Source organism: Symphalangus syndactylus, chromosome 7 (assembly GCF_028878055.3).
Source record: "Symphalangus syndactylus isolate Jambi chromosome 7, NHGRI_mSymSyn1-v2.1_pri, whole genome shotgun sequence".
NCBI classification, from domain to species: Eukaryota; Metazoa; Chordata; class Mammalia; order Primates; family Hylobatidae; genus Symphalangus; species Symphalangus syndactylus.
The window spans coordinates 37,514,061-37,530,237 of NC_072429.2; the positions used below are offsets into that span (position 1 = coordinate 37,514,061).

The following is a 16,177-nucleotide window of genomic DNA, read 5'->3' on the forward strand; positions in this document are numbered from 1 at the left end:
GGAAAATCTCCAAGAAGTTGCCAGTCAGCTAAACACGGACTTATGTTAATTCTCATTTAAAGAGCATCTTATACAATTAAATTAGCACACAAATGCTAAACTTGAATACATAAAGCACACTTTTTGCTAGAAAGCTTCGTGTATAAGATAAATAAGAGACCTATCTCAAACTACCAAAAATAAAAGTGAGTTACGGAGGCGATATTTTTTGAAATTTAAGAACTAAGAGAGGCAGTGGGTCTTGGGCAGAAAACAAGACCAAGAGGTCAGATTCTAGGACAAGACTAAGAGACCACTGGCCCTCTGTGGACCCCTGGATAAAGCACGTGGCTGCCCTGGCCTCAGTTTCCTTATCTGTAATGGCAGAAGGTAGTTTTCTGTTTTCCTCTAGTGTTAACATTTTAAATTCTAAATCGCCAAAGGGTTGCCATGTGGAAGAGAGAGTCCACGTATTCTGCATGACCTCAGAGAGGAGGCTAGTGCCCGTGAGTAAGAAGGCCATTGAATCGGTGAAATGAAAACACACTTCGTTCACTCATTTGTTCAACAAATATTTCTAGAGCCCATAGTATTCTAATGCTGGACATCATGCTGAGTTCTGGAAAAACAGAAGTATGCAGAATAGGCCTAATTATTGCCTTCCTGGAGCTTAAAGATTTCAACTCAGTATGGGGAAAATCCTTCTAAAATTTGAATTGCTCAATGGGAGGGGCAGTGGACCTTCTCCTCCCCCAGAGGAGGGTACTGGTGAAAGGTCTTAGAGGGGATTCCAGAATCTGAATGGTTAGACCAGACTAAATGCTTTTCAGGCTTGGGATTTTAAGGTAAGGGAGAAAAAACAAACCTTGGTTCTGGGGCTGCCAGATTTAGTGAATAAAAATACAGAATGTTTTGTTTAATTTGAATGTCAGATGAACAATGAATAATATTTTAGTAGCGATAAAGCTCCAATCTTGCATGGGACATGCCTATATTATTATGAAAATGTTTCAGGTAATGTTCGTGGCTTACCTGAAATTCAAATTAAGTGGGTGTCCTGTGTGTTGTCTTATAATCTACTTGGGTCACCTGACAGGAGTGAGGCTTGCTTTCCTTCTCCTTCAGTCCCCGTGGTGTCAGTAGCAAGGGCTCCCCCAAACAAAAACATGACACTAAGGCCAGAGTCCCCAGACCAAGCACCACCTGCACCCCACCCTCTCCTCTCACCTCCAAGATGGCCACCTCCTGCCGGTTGCGCAGGATCCTGAAGGCAAATGGGTGTCGGGGACCAAAGCCCGGGGCCACCTCACAGCCTTGCAGGGCGATGGCGTTCACGTGGGTTCGCAGGTCCGTGTGGTCCTTGTGGAAATACAGAGTGTTGCACTTCAGGCGGCACCAGCGTTCCTTCCAGCCCTGGTTCACCAGCACGTTCAGGTACCCTGGAGGAGACAACGGCATGAGGTTCCCATAACCTGCCCTGGGACAGCACGGGGACGCAAGGAGGCTCCATATGTCTGCTGGAAAGAAGGCCTGGGGGTCGTGGTCAGCAATCTTTCCCCTGAGACCTCAGGGTGACCTTGGGCATGCATTTCTGAGTTTGTTTCTTAGCTGTGAAACATGGACTGATAATGGCATTCGTACATCTTTGCACAGCCTTTGGGCCACACCGAGCTTGATGAAAAGGGCAGGAACTACTGTATATGGTGTATAAAAAACACAACTCTTTTGCCTTTTCTCCCCAAATCAAAACTGTTACTGAAAGATGGAAAATAAGGGATGATGCTGACACCCAGTGGCAGCATGTGGGAACAAAAATGTCTCACCCACATCATCTTAAAATTGACCGAGGCACAGCTGCCATGTAGCTAATGACCCACAGGTTTAGAATTCCCTCTTAATGTTTTAGATTTAAATTTGCTTATTTTTACCATAACGCACTCTGATTCACTGATTATAAAATATTTCTTTGTAGCCATATATTTATTTATGTATTTATTTTTTGAGACTGGCTCTCCCTCTGTCACCCAGGCTGGAGTACAGTGTCTCTATCATGGCTCACTGCAGCCTCAACCTCCCGGGCTCAAGTGATCCTCGCACCTCAGCCTCCCAAGTAGCTGAGATTACAGGCATACACCACCATGCCTGGCTAATTTTTGTATTTTTGGTAGAGACAGGGTTTCACCATATTACCCAGGCTGGACTCAAACTCCAGGGCTCAAGCGATCCTCCCTCCTCAGCGTCCCAAAGTGCTGGGATTACAGAGGTGAGCCACTGCGCCTGGCCTTGCCATGTACTTTTATAATATTTTTTTCAGGGTTAGAATATTATTGCATATCCAAAATATATGATTTTTAGAAACTGGATTCCAGTACATGGAACACTACATTTACATGAGCAAAATAATGTTTTCCCCTTCAAATCACCTTCAATTCACATTGAATGCATTTTTAATAAAAAGTACCTAAATATTTTTCTCCAATAAATTTCCCTATAATATGGGTTGTTACTTATACACCTGGCACGTTCTATGCTAGAAAATAAGATACCCCTGTCTTGTTATCGTGGAGGAAACTGAGAAACTGAGGCCCAGAGATGGGCAGTGATTTGGGCTACGGTCACAGGGAGCATAGAAATACAGTGGTCAGCTGGCTTTTCCTTTCGTTAAGTGTCAGGGCCTCCGGGAAGGGAAGTGATGGGAAGGCCTAGAGTGTTAATGGAGTGGGGCTTAGCCTCCCAGGAGGCTTGGATTTCCTCCCCTGCCCTGGGGGTGAGGTGGATGAGGCATGAGGTCTCCTGGCCTCAGCCCCCGAAGCCCGCGCCCACAGGACCTGAACACCCTTCCTCCCCGTGCCCTGGACCCACCACAGCAGGGAACCTCCTCCTCGGTCGAGGACGTCTGCAGGTCATCGGCCAGTGTCTTCTTCTTGGAGAAGCCGATGATACGGGTGATCTTGCGGCCCGCAGCCCTGCTCATTGAGCCCTTCAGTTCTGCCAGGCTGCTCTTCTTCCCTTTGCCTGTTGGGGAAATGGGTCAGGGGAGTGGAGGGAGCCCCGAGTCCCACCCATCCTTAGTTTTCCTTGTGGCCTTTTCAGCCTGCACACAGGATGGGCCTGCAGCTCCAGGGATGGCAGGCCAGGTCACCTTACCCAGGTCTACAGAGTGGTCAGAACCTGCTCTGCCGATGTGTGCCCTTGGGCAAGGCCCCGCCCAGTTCCAGCATTCCCCAGCCTGAGCCGCCAGAGGCTCCTACCGTGATCACAGGTCTCCCGGCGGCCAAGGGTAGAACAGTTGTCACCCACGCCCATGCTGTCAGAATCTGAGGTCTGCTTCTCTTGGGACAGCCTCTGAGGAGGGACACAGACAGTCCCTCATCAGAGGGCACATTCAGAAGTACCCAAATTTCCCTTTATTGGTTCAATCTCCCTCCAACTCCCCCAGCACATGATAATTAGCTAACAAATGTTTGTCAGCAACTATCCTGTGCCTGATACCATACCAGGTATTGAAAAGACAACCATGACTTAGATATGGTTGTGTCTTTGGGCAATTCACAGTCCATCTGGGGAGGGAGGCAATTAATTATAACACTTTGAAATGAATGTCTTAGGAATTTGGACTGTATTTGGCAGGTGACAGGGAGCTGGGAAAGTATTTAAGTGGAACACTCATGTAATCCAAATTGGTTTAGGAAGTTACTTCCAGTGGCGTTGTGGGGGATAGACAAGAGGGGACAAGACTGGAAGCAAAAGAGCCACTTAAGAGAGTGTCATCCTGGTCATGATGAGACTCAACAAGAGCATGAACCAAGATGACAGTGAGGATGGAGAAAAAGAGATGAGCTGGCAGACATTTTCAAAACAGTCATGACGGGAGCTGGTGACCAGCAGGAGTCCATTACGATCCTAACTCGGAGGAGAGGATGGGAAGGGGACACACACCCACACACCCACACACAACATGTCAACAATTTCATTGCCAGCCCAAATTAGTTTTACTCATGACACCAACTCTAGACCATTCATCGATTCCTTCATACAAGGTCCATTAAGTGTCTACTAGGTACCCTGGGATGTAGAGTGGAAGCAATGATGACTCTCTTACCACTTATTAGCTGTGGGAATGTGGGAAAGTCCTTCTATCTCCCCAAGGCTGGGTTTTTTCACTTGAATTCCACCCACTTCAGAGGGCTGCTGTGACGGAGCCAGTTCAAGTGAAGGCCCATGGACTGTATCATTTCTAACACCTGTGTGGTGTGCTGCCATCTTTCTTCAAGAAGCTAAACTGTGCCAGTCACACTTGGGCCAGGATTAAATGACATCCACCCACTTAAGAAGGTGGAATTACAGAGCTCTGAGGCCCCAAAGCCTTTCCTGCCAAGATCCTCTCAAACCAGGCTCAGCTTATGCTTCACCATAAGCATAGCACCGGGGTACGGAGAGGACAGGAGATCATGTGCACCTCTCAATTTCCAAAGGGCTGGAAACATGACAGCTGTCAGAAAGGGGACAGAACTGTCAAGTATAAAGAATCACCTCTTCAAATGGTGAAACAGAAGTTACGGCTCTGTGTTCTGCAATGGTGTACAGATGGTAAGTTTTTCATCAGATAGAGCAAATACAAAGAGGTACTGTGAGCACTTTGGAATGAACTCGATGGTGACACTGCAATCACATGATTCTATAGACCCACCAATATCACATCCTCACCCTCACTCTCCACCCAAAATACCACCCCCAACATTCTAGTTACCCTCCCTGTGGATGCTCAACCACAGGAAAGCTCAACTCTGCAAGCTTGCTTCTTCTTCCCCTCTACATATCTTTCAAACTGTACCACAGCATGCGCTGGCAAGTGCGTGCACACACACACTAACACACACTGACACCATCAACGCTGCTTTCCTTCTGGCCTCACGAATGGCAAAGGCTAAGTGAGGATAGGGTTGAGTTTCTCCTCCTGCATCCACCTGGGCACGAGTACCCATCTTCCACTCCTGGTGACTCTGCGTGATCCCATACCTTTGCTTCTGTTCCCTCCCCTCGGCCCACCTCTGCCTCGGTGAAATCTTGCCTATGCCTTAAGGCTCAACATAGGTGCCCATCTTCCCTCACCCTTCTTGCCCCTCCAGCCAGCGTGGGCCCCTGTTCCACTCACTGTAGCTTTCTGGGATACTCTAATAGGCTGGTGGGCTCTCCTTTCTCACTGAGCTTAGCCATACTGGTCGTTTTCAGTTCCATGCTTCTTCCTGCTCCTGCACCTTTTCCCTCTGCTTAGAATGCCTTTTCCCTCCTCTTCCCTGCTAATTTTTCATCTTCATCTGAAATGTCACTTCCTCAGAGAAGCCGTCCTAGGGTGCTGAGGCAGAGGCAGGGCCCCAGGGTACCTGGTACTTTTCCCTCCTAGCACTTACACAGCTTGGCATTTATAAGTCTGTGTGACTATTTGATTCATGTCTGCTTCTTACTGGGCTGGAAGTGCTGTGAGGGCAGGGCTTGCACCTGTTTGTGTTTGGACTGCATTTCAGTGGCGAGCACAGTTTCTGGGGTGCCCCGGATACTTACCGGGTACCTGTCAAGCAGGTGCTCAGGATCCTGGCCTTGAGAGGAGGGGCAGCACAGTCATTAAGAACTAGACTGTCTAGGTTCAAATCCTGGCTACGGTTCTTATTTACTATGTGACCTTGGGCAAATCTGTGTCTCAGCTTTCTCCTCTGAAAATGTACCTACCCAAAGAGTTGTTATGAAAATCACCTCAGTTAATACATACAAAGCATTCAGTACACTGCAGGGCATGCAGTCACAGTCTATAAATACTAGCCTTGATTACATCGTGCAAGGCCCATGTCTGTGGGTCTTAACCCTTCCCCTCGACTGTAATGTCCTTAAGGGGAGGACTTGGGTCTGAGGCCCTTTGTTACCCACAATACCTGGCAATGTGTAGGTACTGGGACATATTTGCTAACAGCCTGACCAACTGGCTAATGACTGCTTCTCTCGTGTTCCAAACAGGCACACTCCTTCTCTTTTTTTTTTTTTTTTTTGTTTAAATGAAGCTTCGCTATTGTTGCCCAGGCTGGAGTGCAATGGCATGATCTCGGCTCACCACAACCTCCGCCTCCCGGTTCAAGCAATTCTCCTCCCTCAGCCTCCTGAGTAGCTGGGATTACAGGCATGTGCTAACACGCCCGGCTAATTTTTGTATTTTCAATAGAGATGGGGTTTCTCCATGTTGGTTAGGCTGGTCTCGAACTCCTGAACTCAGGTGATCCACCCACCCTCGGCCTCCCAAAGTGCTGGGATTATAGGCGTGAGCCACTGCTTCTGGCCTACTCCTTCTCTTTCTCTTTCTTTCTCTCTCTTTTCTTTCTTTTTTCTGAGACAGGGTCTCACTCTGTTGCCCAGGCTGGAGTGCAGTGATGCAATCATGGCTCCCTGCAGCCTCCACCTGCCAGGCTCAAGTAAGTCTCCTACCTTAGCCTCCTGAGTAGCGGGGACTACAGGCATGTGCCACCACGCCTGGATAATTGTTTTGTAACTTTTTTGTTTTAGAGATGAGGTCTCACTATGTTGTCCAGGCTGGTCTTGAACTCTGGGGCTCAAGTGATGTGCCCGCCTTGGCCTCCCAAAGTGCTGGGATTATACACCCTCCTTTTCTAATTGACAAATTTCAACTTATTTTTCATGGCATAGTTGCAACGTGACCTCCTCCTGTCCTGGCAGGGTGCATCACTCCCTCCTCTGGCTTGTACTGCACTTTGGGCACAGGCACTCATTTGTTCATGCATTCATGAATTCAGGAGACATTTATTAAGCACCTATTGTTGTGCCAGCTCTGTGCTGGGCACCTACAGTTTGGCAGTTGCCTGACTTTCCCCCCAGCCAGTTAGTTCCCCTGGGGTTGAGCCCATGTTGAGTGGCCACTGCCTGGCCCGGGGAAAACCTAGTGGAGACAGATATACCTTGTCCAGGTCCAACTTGCACAGGAGGACTGGGGATCTGGGGACCTCCACTCCCTCAGCTCCCCCAACTGGCTTGCTCACTTCTCGGATGACCTGTGAAGAGGACACACAGCTGTGAACGGGTGGGCAGGGAAGCTGTTGATGCAAAGGAAGAATGGGGTCTGTGTGGTGAATGCTGTAGAACAGAGGGTCAGGGCCACTGTGGGGAAGAGATGGGCTGACACAGCCACCTGCATATGTGTGGGGCACACTGGGGTTTGTAAAGGCTTTCTCCCATATCTGTCCCCTGGGTTGAAAAGATACAAGGATGGGGACCAAGAGGCTTATTGCTAATTAGTTGTGTGGTCTTGGAAGAGCCACTTCCCTGCTCTGGGCCTCAGTGTCCACATCTGCAACATGGGAATATACTAGTCCTCTGCTTCCCTCCTTGGGTTGCCTGAGGACAGTGTGACCGTGAATGCGAAGAGTGATGGGTACCATAAAGCCTCACAAGCGTGAAGGACCTGCTTCTGTGACCATGTGCACCTTTACAGCAACCTGTAGGGCAGCTGGAGTTATCACCTCCATCTCCTAAAGGCATCCGCTCACTTGCCAAGGCCACACAGCAATAAGCATGAGATCAGGAAATAATCACAGCCACCATTTGTTGCTCACCTAACTGGTGGCTTTCTGTGGATTATCCCATTTTATCCCCCACCAGCCTTGTAAGCCCTGAGTTACAGCTTAAGACAATGAGCCTCGCAGAGGGGAAGCCACCTGTTAGGTGGCAGCAGAGCCAGAAACTAAATGCAGGCAGTTCAGCTGCCCACTGTTAACCTCTGGGCTGACAGCCGCCCAGGATCAATGTCAAGGCAAGTCTCTTTTAACTCCAGTCTAGGGATCCATCTGCCGACCCAACCAGCTCGTGGAGGGTACAGGCTCCCCCAGCAGGCAGGTTCTCTCCCTTCCTTCCCTCCTGAGACAAAGGGGTAATGAGAAACACCAAATGTTCCATCATGGGGGCTGGTTATCACAGGAAGGAAAGGGCTGGGTGGGGAGGGAGGTGTTTGGTTTCATTGTTCCAGCAGGAAGATCAGAGGAGGAAAGGACGGTGTCAGAGTGAAGTAGAGGCGGTGCAAGGATGGGGTCTGCTGTAAAGGAATGGGGGGTGGGGCATCGCAGTCATCACAACAGTAATTACTGACAGTTACCACACACTCACTGCCTGGCAGGCGCTGTGCCAAGTGCTCTCCAGAATCCAAGGACCATTTCACAGATGAAAAAAACAGGCACAGAGGGGCAAAGTCATTTGCAGAAGGTCACACAGCCAGTAAGTGCCCCTTAGGCCTGGGGCTTGCACTCAAGTATGGGTGCCACAAAGTCCCCTCTCCCATGTCATCACTATGTCATCCTGCCTATGGCCTTTGGAGTAGATTTACTTCTTAGCTTCAAATTCCGGCTCCAACCACTTTGGTTGTATGACCTTTGGCAAGCCACATAAGTTCTCAAAGCTGTGTCTTAGTTTCCTCACCTGTGAAATGGGAACAATAATATTTTGTCCCATTTTCAAGCAGAAATGAGGTCATGTATGTAAAGCTCTTGGCACAATGCATGGTACAAAGTAAGTGCTCATTTTGTGGTGACTCTCATTGTTCCACATAGCTGCAGAGGCAGAAACTGGCCCATGGGTGGTCATTACAAGGATGTACGTTTCAAGGCAAGGGAGGATTTTTCCTTTGTTGTTGTTGTTGTTTTAAGAATTCACAGGTGTAATGATGAAATCAGCTTCCTTTGTAGATACTAAGCCTCTAGTTCCAGGAGGTATACAAGCGCAAGCTGAATAAGCCCACAGTAAGGATTTGGAAAGGGAATTCAAATAACCAGAAGGAACACAGGTTTCCAGCATGAAGTCTGCCTCTTGGAGATATCCGAGGCCCATTTCCATACATAAGCCCTAGCCACGCACAGGGCACTTGGGCTCAGGCACTGAGCAAGAGGCTCTTCCAGGGACAGGAGCCAGCTCTACTGAGGGCTGGCTTGGGGAAGAGAGAAAGGGTGAGAAGGCGGGAAGGTCAGGTGCAGGCCACACACCTTCAGCCACTCCTCGGCCTGCTCTCGGCTCTGCAGTGCCAGCACCAAGACCTCGGTAGCCCCCTGGGTGAAACGCAGCTCGTGCCTCTTGTGCCGGCTGTCCTTGGGCACGTAGATGATGCTGCAGGTATCCAGCGCCAACCTCAGATGCGGCTGCCGATCCTTGGAGCTTTTGTAACACTGGACAGGGAGAGAAACGCATCAGGATCTTCTGAAGTAGAGGGTAGAGGAGGGAGATATCCTCACACAAAGGCTCGGGGGAAGCCCGACCTCCCTTTAGAGACCTCCCCCACCCAGCCTAGCCATGGGCACTGTGTGAGTATAGCTGAAGGGTCCAGGCCGTTCACCCTGGAAGATAAACCTGGGAGGAGGCATCTTTGGGCAATTTTCAGTCACAACTACCTATTTGGGAAGATGCAGAATGTAGCACAATCCTAGGAAGACCAGGTTAGCCTAAAGAACCAGAGAAGAAGTGGGCTGGCTGGGGAGGAAGCCAGTTAAAAATCTACCTGGCAGGAATTTGGGAGACAGAATTCTAATGGAGATGGAGGGTTGGCCTTGGGAAGTCAATAGTTTACGAATAATGATTCTCACTTCCCCATTTTTTTAATGAGCCCAGCATTACCTTCATACCAGAGCCAGTCAATGACATCACGAAAAGAGAAAATTATAGGCTAATTTCTCTCATAACCCAATCGCAAAAGCCCTGAACAAAATGCTAGCAATTGGATTCCAGACGTATATAAAAAGCAACTACATCAAGACCAAGTGGGGTTTATTCTAGGAATGCAAGAGCGGTTTGACATTCAAAGATCAATTGTATCATTAATCATATGAACAGAAAAAAAGGCCAAAAATCACATATCTGAATAGAGCTAGAAAAAGTATTTGATAAAATTCAGCATCCATTTAAGTGAACTAAGAATAGAGGGATCTCCTTAATGTAATAATAAGGAACATTTTCATCTACAAACAACCCACAGCAAATGTCATCCTGAATGGTAAATTATTATTATTACGTTTAGAGACTGGGTCTTGCTTTATCACCCACGCTAGAGTGCACTGCTGTGATCATAGCTCACTGCAGCTTCAAACTCCCAGGCTCAAGCAATCTTCCTGCCTCAGACTCCTGAGTAGCTGGGACTACAGGTGCATACCACTATGCCTGGCTAATTAAAAAACATTGGTTTTTTTTTTTTTAGAGACGGAGTTTTGCTTTGTTGCCCAGGCTGGTTTTGAACTCCTAGCTTCAAGTGATCCTCCTGCCTCAGCCTCCCAAAGTGCTGGAATTACAGGCATGAGCCACCATACTCAGCCTTAACAGTGACTTCCCTTTTGAGCTCTAGACTGAGACAAGGATGTCTGCTCTCCCACTTCTGTTTGCATTGTGCTTGAGGTCCTAGCTACTGCAATATGTGGAGAAAAATACAGAAGGGGCAGGATTGGAAAGAGGTTGGTCATGTCCCTTGGACTAGTGCCGCCCTGCAGTGAGAAAAGGTCATGTTTCAGATGCATTCATGTTGGGCAAGGCTTGTCAACAGACTTCTGGGGAGAGAAGCTATTCTTTTTCTGAAATTATGTTTATCCTCTTACTTTGTAATTAAAGGTGCTCTTTCTTTTATGAAATGATAGGATGAGAGATGGTAAATATAAAAAAACCCTTCTTAAAAAAAGCAAGTAATAGAACGATTGAGTTTTTTAGGGGATTCGTTTTATAAAAGACAGATGTACGGAAATGAGGGTAGAAATGTGTACACTAAAGCTATTATAATAGTGGTTATCTCTTGGTCAAGGAAATTATTGACATTTGGTCAATAGTTTTTTTAAAATCACTTTTCATTTGTTTTTCTCTAGTTTTATAAATAAGCACATTTACTTGCATAATGAAAAACAACAAAAATTTAAAAGTGATAAAAAAATTCTTTTTTTTGGCAAAACAAAAACATGGTAAAGCCTGTATCAGGTCTTTTTTTTTTGGTTTTTGAGATGGAGTTTCACACCGTCGCCCAAGTTGGAGTGTAGTGGTATGATCTCGGTTCACTGCAACCTCAGCCTTCTGGTTTCAAGCGATTCTCCTAACTCAGCCTCCCAAGTAGCTGGGACTACAGGCACGTACCTGGCTAATTTTTTGTATTTTTAGTAGAGATGGGGTTTCACCATGTTGGCCAGGCTGGTCTTGAACTCCTGACCTCAAGTGATCCACCTGCCTTGGCCTCCAAAAGTGCTGGGATTACAGGCGTGAGCCACTGTGCCTAGCCCAGGTCTTTAAATTTGAGAGAGAGAGACAGAGAGAGAGAGAGAGAGAGAGAGAGAAAGAGAGGCACAGGGTGTGTGTGTGTGTGTTTAAATTCTGCTCCAGTGGGGAAAGTCCTGATCTTGGGAGCATGGGGGCTTTGAGCTTCTGTGCACAAAGTCAATCCAGGTATGCCCAAGGCAGACATACCCGCATGTATGTAGAGACACACCCACATGCAAGTCCACGTGAGGCCAAGGCACATGGCTGCTGCTGACCACTCACCAGGAGCTGGTCCTCCCTGATGACCGTCAGCTGCTTGGCCCACTGCCCGAAACGCTTTTTCCGCAGCAGGAAGGCACATATCCTGCATTCCCTCACCAGGTGCATGGAGGCCTCCTCTGAGGGCCACTGGTGTCGGGGCTGCGGGCTCTTCCCTTCCTCCTCCTCCTCATCGTAGGACTCATAGGAGCTGCTCATTGCATCAGAGTCATTATCTGCAGGCGTCATGGGAAAGGATCCATCACTGTGCCATCCTGGGGAAGCACCTTCTCACCCCTCTGCAGCGATCCCTGCACTGGGGCCTGAGGCTAGGAAGGCATGGGCATAAGGCATGACACTGGTAATGACTAAGGCCCCTACTTTTTTTTGGAGATGGAGTCTCGCTCTGTCACCCAGGCTGGAGTGCGGTGGCGTGATCTCAGCTCACTGCAACCTCTGCCTCCCGAGTTCAAGTGATTCTCCTGTCTCAGCTTCCCAAGTAGCTGGGATTATAGGCGCCCACCACCACACCCGGCTCATTTTTGTATTTTTGGTAGAGATGGGGTTTCACCATGTTCGCCAGGCTGGTCTCCAACTCCTGACCTCAGGTGATCCACCTGCCTTGGCCTCCCAAAGTGCTGGGATTACAGGTGTGAGCCACCACACCTGGCTGGCCCCTACTTTTGCACTTTGTTGTACTGATTTATCCCTTGCTTTGCGAAATTGGTTACTTCCCTTCTCAGAGCTTCAGTGTCCTCATCAGTAAAATGATCACAATAAATGACAGTACCCACTTCAGCCGGCTATTTGAAGACCAATGCATGGACAGTGTTTAGCCAAGTGTTTGGCACCCAATAAATGCTCAATAAATTTATGCTATTGTCATTACCCCTTCATCTTGACATCTGTTGTCTCTGGTTATTCTCACAATAACCCAGCAAATCTCCATTTTATAGATAAGGAAACTTGAGGCTCAGCGAAAAGAAATTACTCACCTAAGATCAGTTATCAAAAGTCAGGGAAAGGGTGAGATCCAGGCCTCCTGATTTCCATTCCAGTGGTCTTTCCACTGAGTGCTGGGGTGACCCAAAATAAGGGCATTTGGGCCTCTCTGGTGACCATGGTCTGGGTTGAGGGGCTGGTGGGCACACCCATGCTAAGGGCCAGGACAAGGCCTGCCCTTTGCAAGGGCAGAAGCCCTGCCCAGCATCTGGTACTTACAGGAGCTCTTAAGCTCGCCGTTCACCCTGGTTGCAGGGTAGCTGCTGTCTGCGTCCTCATAGTAGCCATCCACAATCGAGTGTGAGGGGCTGCAGCCATCTGTGGGTTGTCAGAAAGAGCTGCACTTTGGAGAAATGCAGGCAGACTCCAGGGGCCAGGACTGGGGGAGACCCTGACACCCCTGCTCCTCCTCAGGGAAGAGACAGCAGGCACTCTGAGCAGCTCTGGCCACGGTGTGAGGCCTCCTCTCTGCATCTCATCTGTTCTAGCTTCCCACAGTCACTCTGCTCCTGTCACCAGAAACTGCCCTTCTGGGCTGTCATATCTCCCGGCCTGTATTCATGCTTTTCCCTGTGCCCTCTCTCTTCTACCAGAGGACTTCTCATCCATCAAGACCCAGATCAATGATCTTTCCTCTGACTTTCTCAGGCAGTGAGTGGTCAGCTCCTCCTCAATGACCCCAGAGCATTGCATGTGTGCATGGTGTGTGTGTGTGTGTGTGTGTGTGTGTGTGGTGTGTTGGTCACAGCTCTGATTTTTGCACTGCAGGGAGCAATGTACCAGCTGCTTGGGCTGAGACCTCCCTCCCTGCTCTGCCTTCTCATCTTCTTCCACCTCAGCCCTTCCTCTTACTTCTTTCTAAACCTCTGGGACTGCAAAGAAAGAATTGGACTAGAGGAGATAATAATATCGTGCATAATAGTGACTACAACTACCTGTGCAGATTTTCACAACACCTTCCCATTTGGAGCTGGGAGGTAGTACGGTGCAATGCTGGGGTTAGTGGGATGTCTCAAACTGTATTCTGTATCAGAATCACCTGGGGAGTTGTTTGAAAATAGACACCCCTGGGCTGTATCTCCAGAGATTCTGGTTCATTGGAGTGGGCTGTGCTGAAGAATCTGCATTAAAAAATGACTAATAGGAAAATTCTAAACATCCATAAAAATAGAAAACGTATTGGACTCCAATGAGTTGGGAAAAATTTATTCAATGATTTTTTAAAAAGGTTATTTTGATGCAGGCAGTCCCTGGAACATACTTTGAAGTTCAGATGGTTAAGAGCATGTGCTTTGGGATCAATCCGAGTTGAGTTCAAATCCTATCTCTATCATTTACTGAGTGACCTCAAAAAGAAAAGTCTCTCTGTATTTCAGACTCTTCATCTGGAAAGTGACATGAGCAATTCCCACCTTGGCTTAGTGATACAATTCATGTCAATTCTTAGGACAGCGCCTGGCACACACGATATGCTAAACAAGTGCCAGCTGTTATTACTGTGATTGTCTCCTTTGATTCCCACAAGGCAGGGAGGTAGATATCAGCCCCATTTTACAGACAAGGAAACAAGCCACACACAGTTTGCTGGTGACAGAGCCTGGATCAGAACTGAGGGTGCCTGCTCAGGGGATGGTGCACATCCCCCCTCCCTTCACCCAGTCCAACTCACTCTCACAGCATACTGCTCTTCAGAATGCTGCTCTGGGCTCCTAGCCCCGCCTGTGCATCTGTTTTCTGAAGATGGCAGCACTGACATTCCCAGTAACTGGGACACCCAGTTCTATCTCCCAAGTGAGGCTCGGAGCCCGCCTTTCCAGCAGGCACCCTGAGGCCTCAGACACTGGACATCTCCTGGGAGGTGAACAGGGGTGTCAGGGCCAGAGATGTGAAGTAGGGAAGGGTGAGGGGGCATGGGGACACAGTACTCAGACACCTGGCAGGGCTGGACGCTGTGTGCGAGAGGAAGGATACTCCCTGATGGGCTTGGCGTGCTCTCCCTGGACAAGGTTCCCGGCCCTTCCTGAAGCCCTCCCTTTCCTTCTGCCCCAGGATTCCAGCTGCTTCTGGGAGGTGCCTTCTCTGCCCTGTCTGAGAGGGAAGTGAGTTCCCTGGGGAGGTGAAGGAGCCCCATCTAGCCAATAGGCTTGACCTGGGATTCAAGGCCCAGCAGCACTGTTCCCTGTCCTTGAATGTATAAAATAAAGTTGCCTGTTTTACATCCCAACAGCAGTTTGTGATAACAGAACCTGAGACTATCAAGGCTGAAGAGGGCTGTGGATTACCTGGTCCAAGCACCACAGCCAAAAGGTGCAATCAGCCCTAGGTCCCTCAGCTGAGGAATGGATAAGCCCAATGTGGTCTATCCGTACGGTGGGAAGTGTTCAGCCATAGAAAGGAAAGAAGTTCTGAGGCATGCTACAACATGGATGAACCTAGAAAACATGCTAAGTGAAAGAAGCCAGACACAAAAGGCCACAGATTATATGATTCCATTTATGTGAAATGTCCAGAATAGGCAAATCCATATGGACAGAAAGTGAATTGGTGGTTAGCAGGGGCTGGGGTGGGGAATGGGGAGTGACTGCTTAGTGGTACGGGCTTCCTTCTGGGGTGATGACAATGTTTGGGGACTAGATAGTAGTGATGGCTGCAAACACTGTGAATGTACTGAATGTACTAAATGCCACCTGTTGGACAGTTTGAAATGGTGGAAATGGTTAATTTTATGTGCATTTTATCACAATAAAAAATTCACCCACAGTAAAAAGCACAAACAGTAATACAAAAGAGTATGAATGAAAAAATATGTTCCCTTCACCCATATTTTTATTAATTTCCCACAGGAAAATCCTGTTAATAGTTCCTTGCATATCCTTGAAAAATTGTTAAAATGGATGCATGCATGTGTGTATGTGTATGTGTGTGTGTACACCCTATTTAAAAAAACAAATGGAATTGTTGTACGCAGTATTTTGTGTTTGATGTTTTCAATGACATAATAAAACTGATATGTCTGTGCTGATCAGAATTCATTTTAGAAATCTGATTATTGGCTGGGCGCGGTGGCTCACGCTTGTAATCCCAGCACTTTGGGAGGCCGAGGCGAGCGGATCACGAGGTCAGGAGATCGAGACCACGGTGAAACCCCGTCTCTACTAAAAATACAAAAAAATTAGCCGGGCGTGGTGGCGGGCGCCTGTAGTCCCAGCTACTTGGAGAGGCTGAGGCAGGAGAATGGCGTGAACCCGGGAGGTGGAGCTTGCAGTGAGCCGAGATTGCGCCACTGCACTCCAGCCTAGGCGACAGAGCGAGACTCCATCTCAAAAAAAAAAAAAAAAAAAAAAAAGAAATCTGATTATTTTTTGGTGGTTGCAGAGCATTCCACTGTGCTGCTGAATGACAGAGCAGCATCACACAAACATTACCTTATACAAATTCAACTACTCATGCTGAGCCATACAAACATTAGGATACAGTTTCTTATATGTAACGTTAAGTCCTTTTACCCAAACAAGTGACTTCATCTGATCTTCATTCAAAAGAACGTCCATGTGTTGCAATGCTGGAGGAAACCGATGAAAAGACCAAAGGCTCTCCTTTATGGCCAATTTAAGGGATTTTCAATGGTAACTTGTACCAGTGCCTGCTAAATTATTTTATTGCACCCACCTAC

General features: G+C 48.0%; 1 protein-coding gene across 3 annotated transcripts in view; it reads right to left on the reverse strand.

Annotated features, from left to right (window-relative positions):
* The window catches only part of AFAP1L1 (actin filament associated protein 1 like 1), a 72,482-nt gene that overhangs the window by 24,959 nt on the left and 31,346 nt on the right, over positions 1 to 16,177 (reverse strand). For all 3 annotated transcript variants that reach the window (XM_055285674.2, XM_055285675.2, XM_055285676.2), the window contains exons 6-12: positions 12,724 to 12,822; positions 11,527 to 11,738; positions 9,009 to 9,188; positions 6,939 to 7,031; positions 3,231 to 3,324; positions 2,842 to 2,994; positions 1,207 to 1,418 (exon numbers count right to left, since the gene is read on the reverse strand). In XM_055285674.2, the coding sequence (XP_055141649.1) occupies positions 1,207 to 1,418; positions 2,842 to 2,994; positions 3,231 to 3,324; positions 6,939 to 7,031; positions 9,009 to 9,188; positions 11,527 to 11,738; positions 12,724 to 12,822 (1,043 nt within the window). The remainder of the gene's footprint in view (positions 1 to 1,206; positions 1,419 to 2,841; positions 2,995 to 3,230; positions 3,325 to 6,938; positions 7,032 to 9,008; positions 9,189 to 11,526; positions 11,739 to 12,723; positions 12,823 to 16,177) is intronic.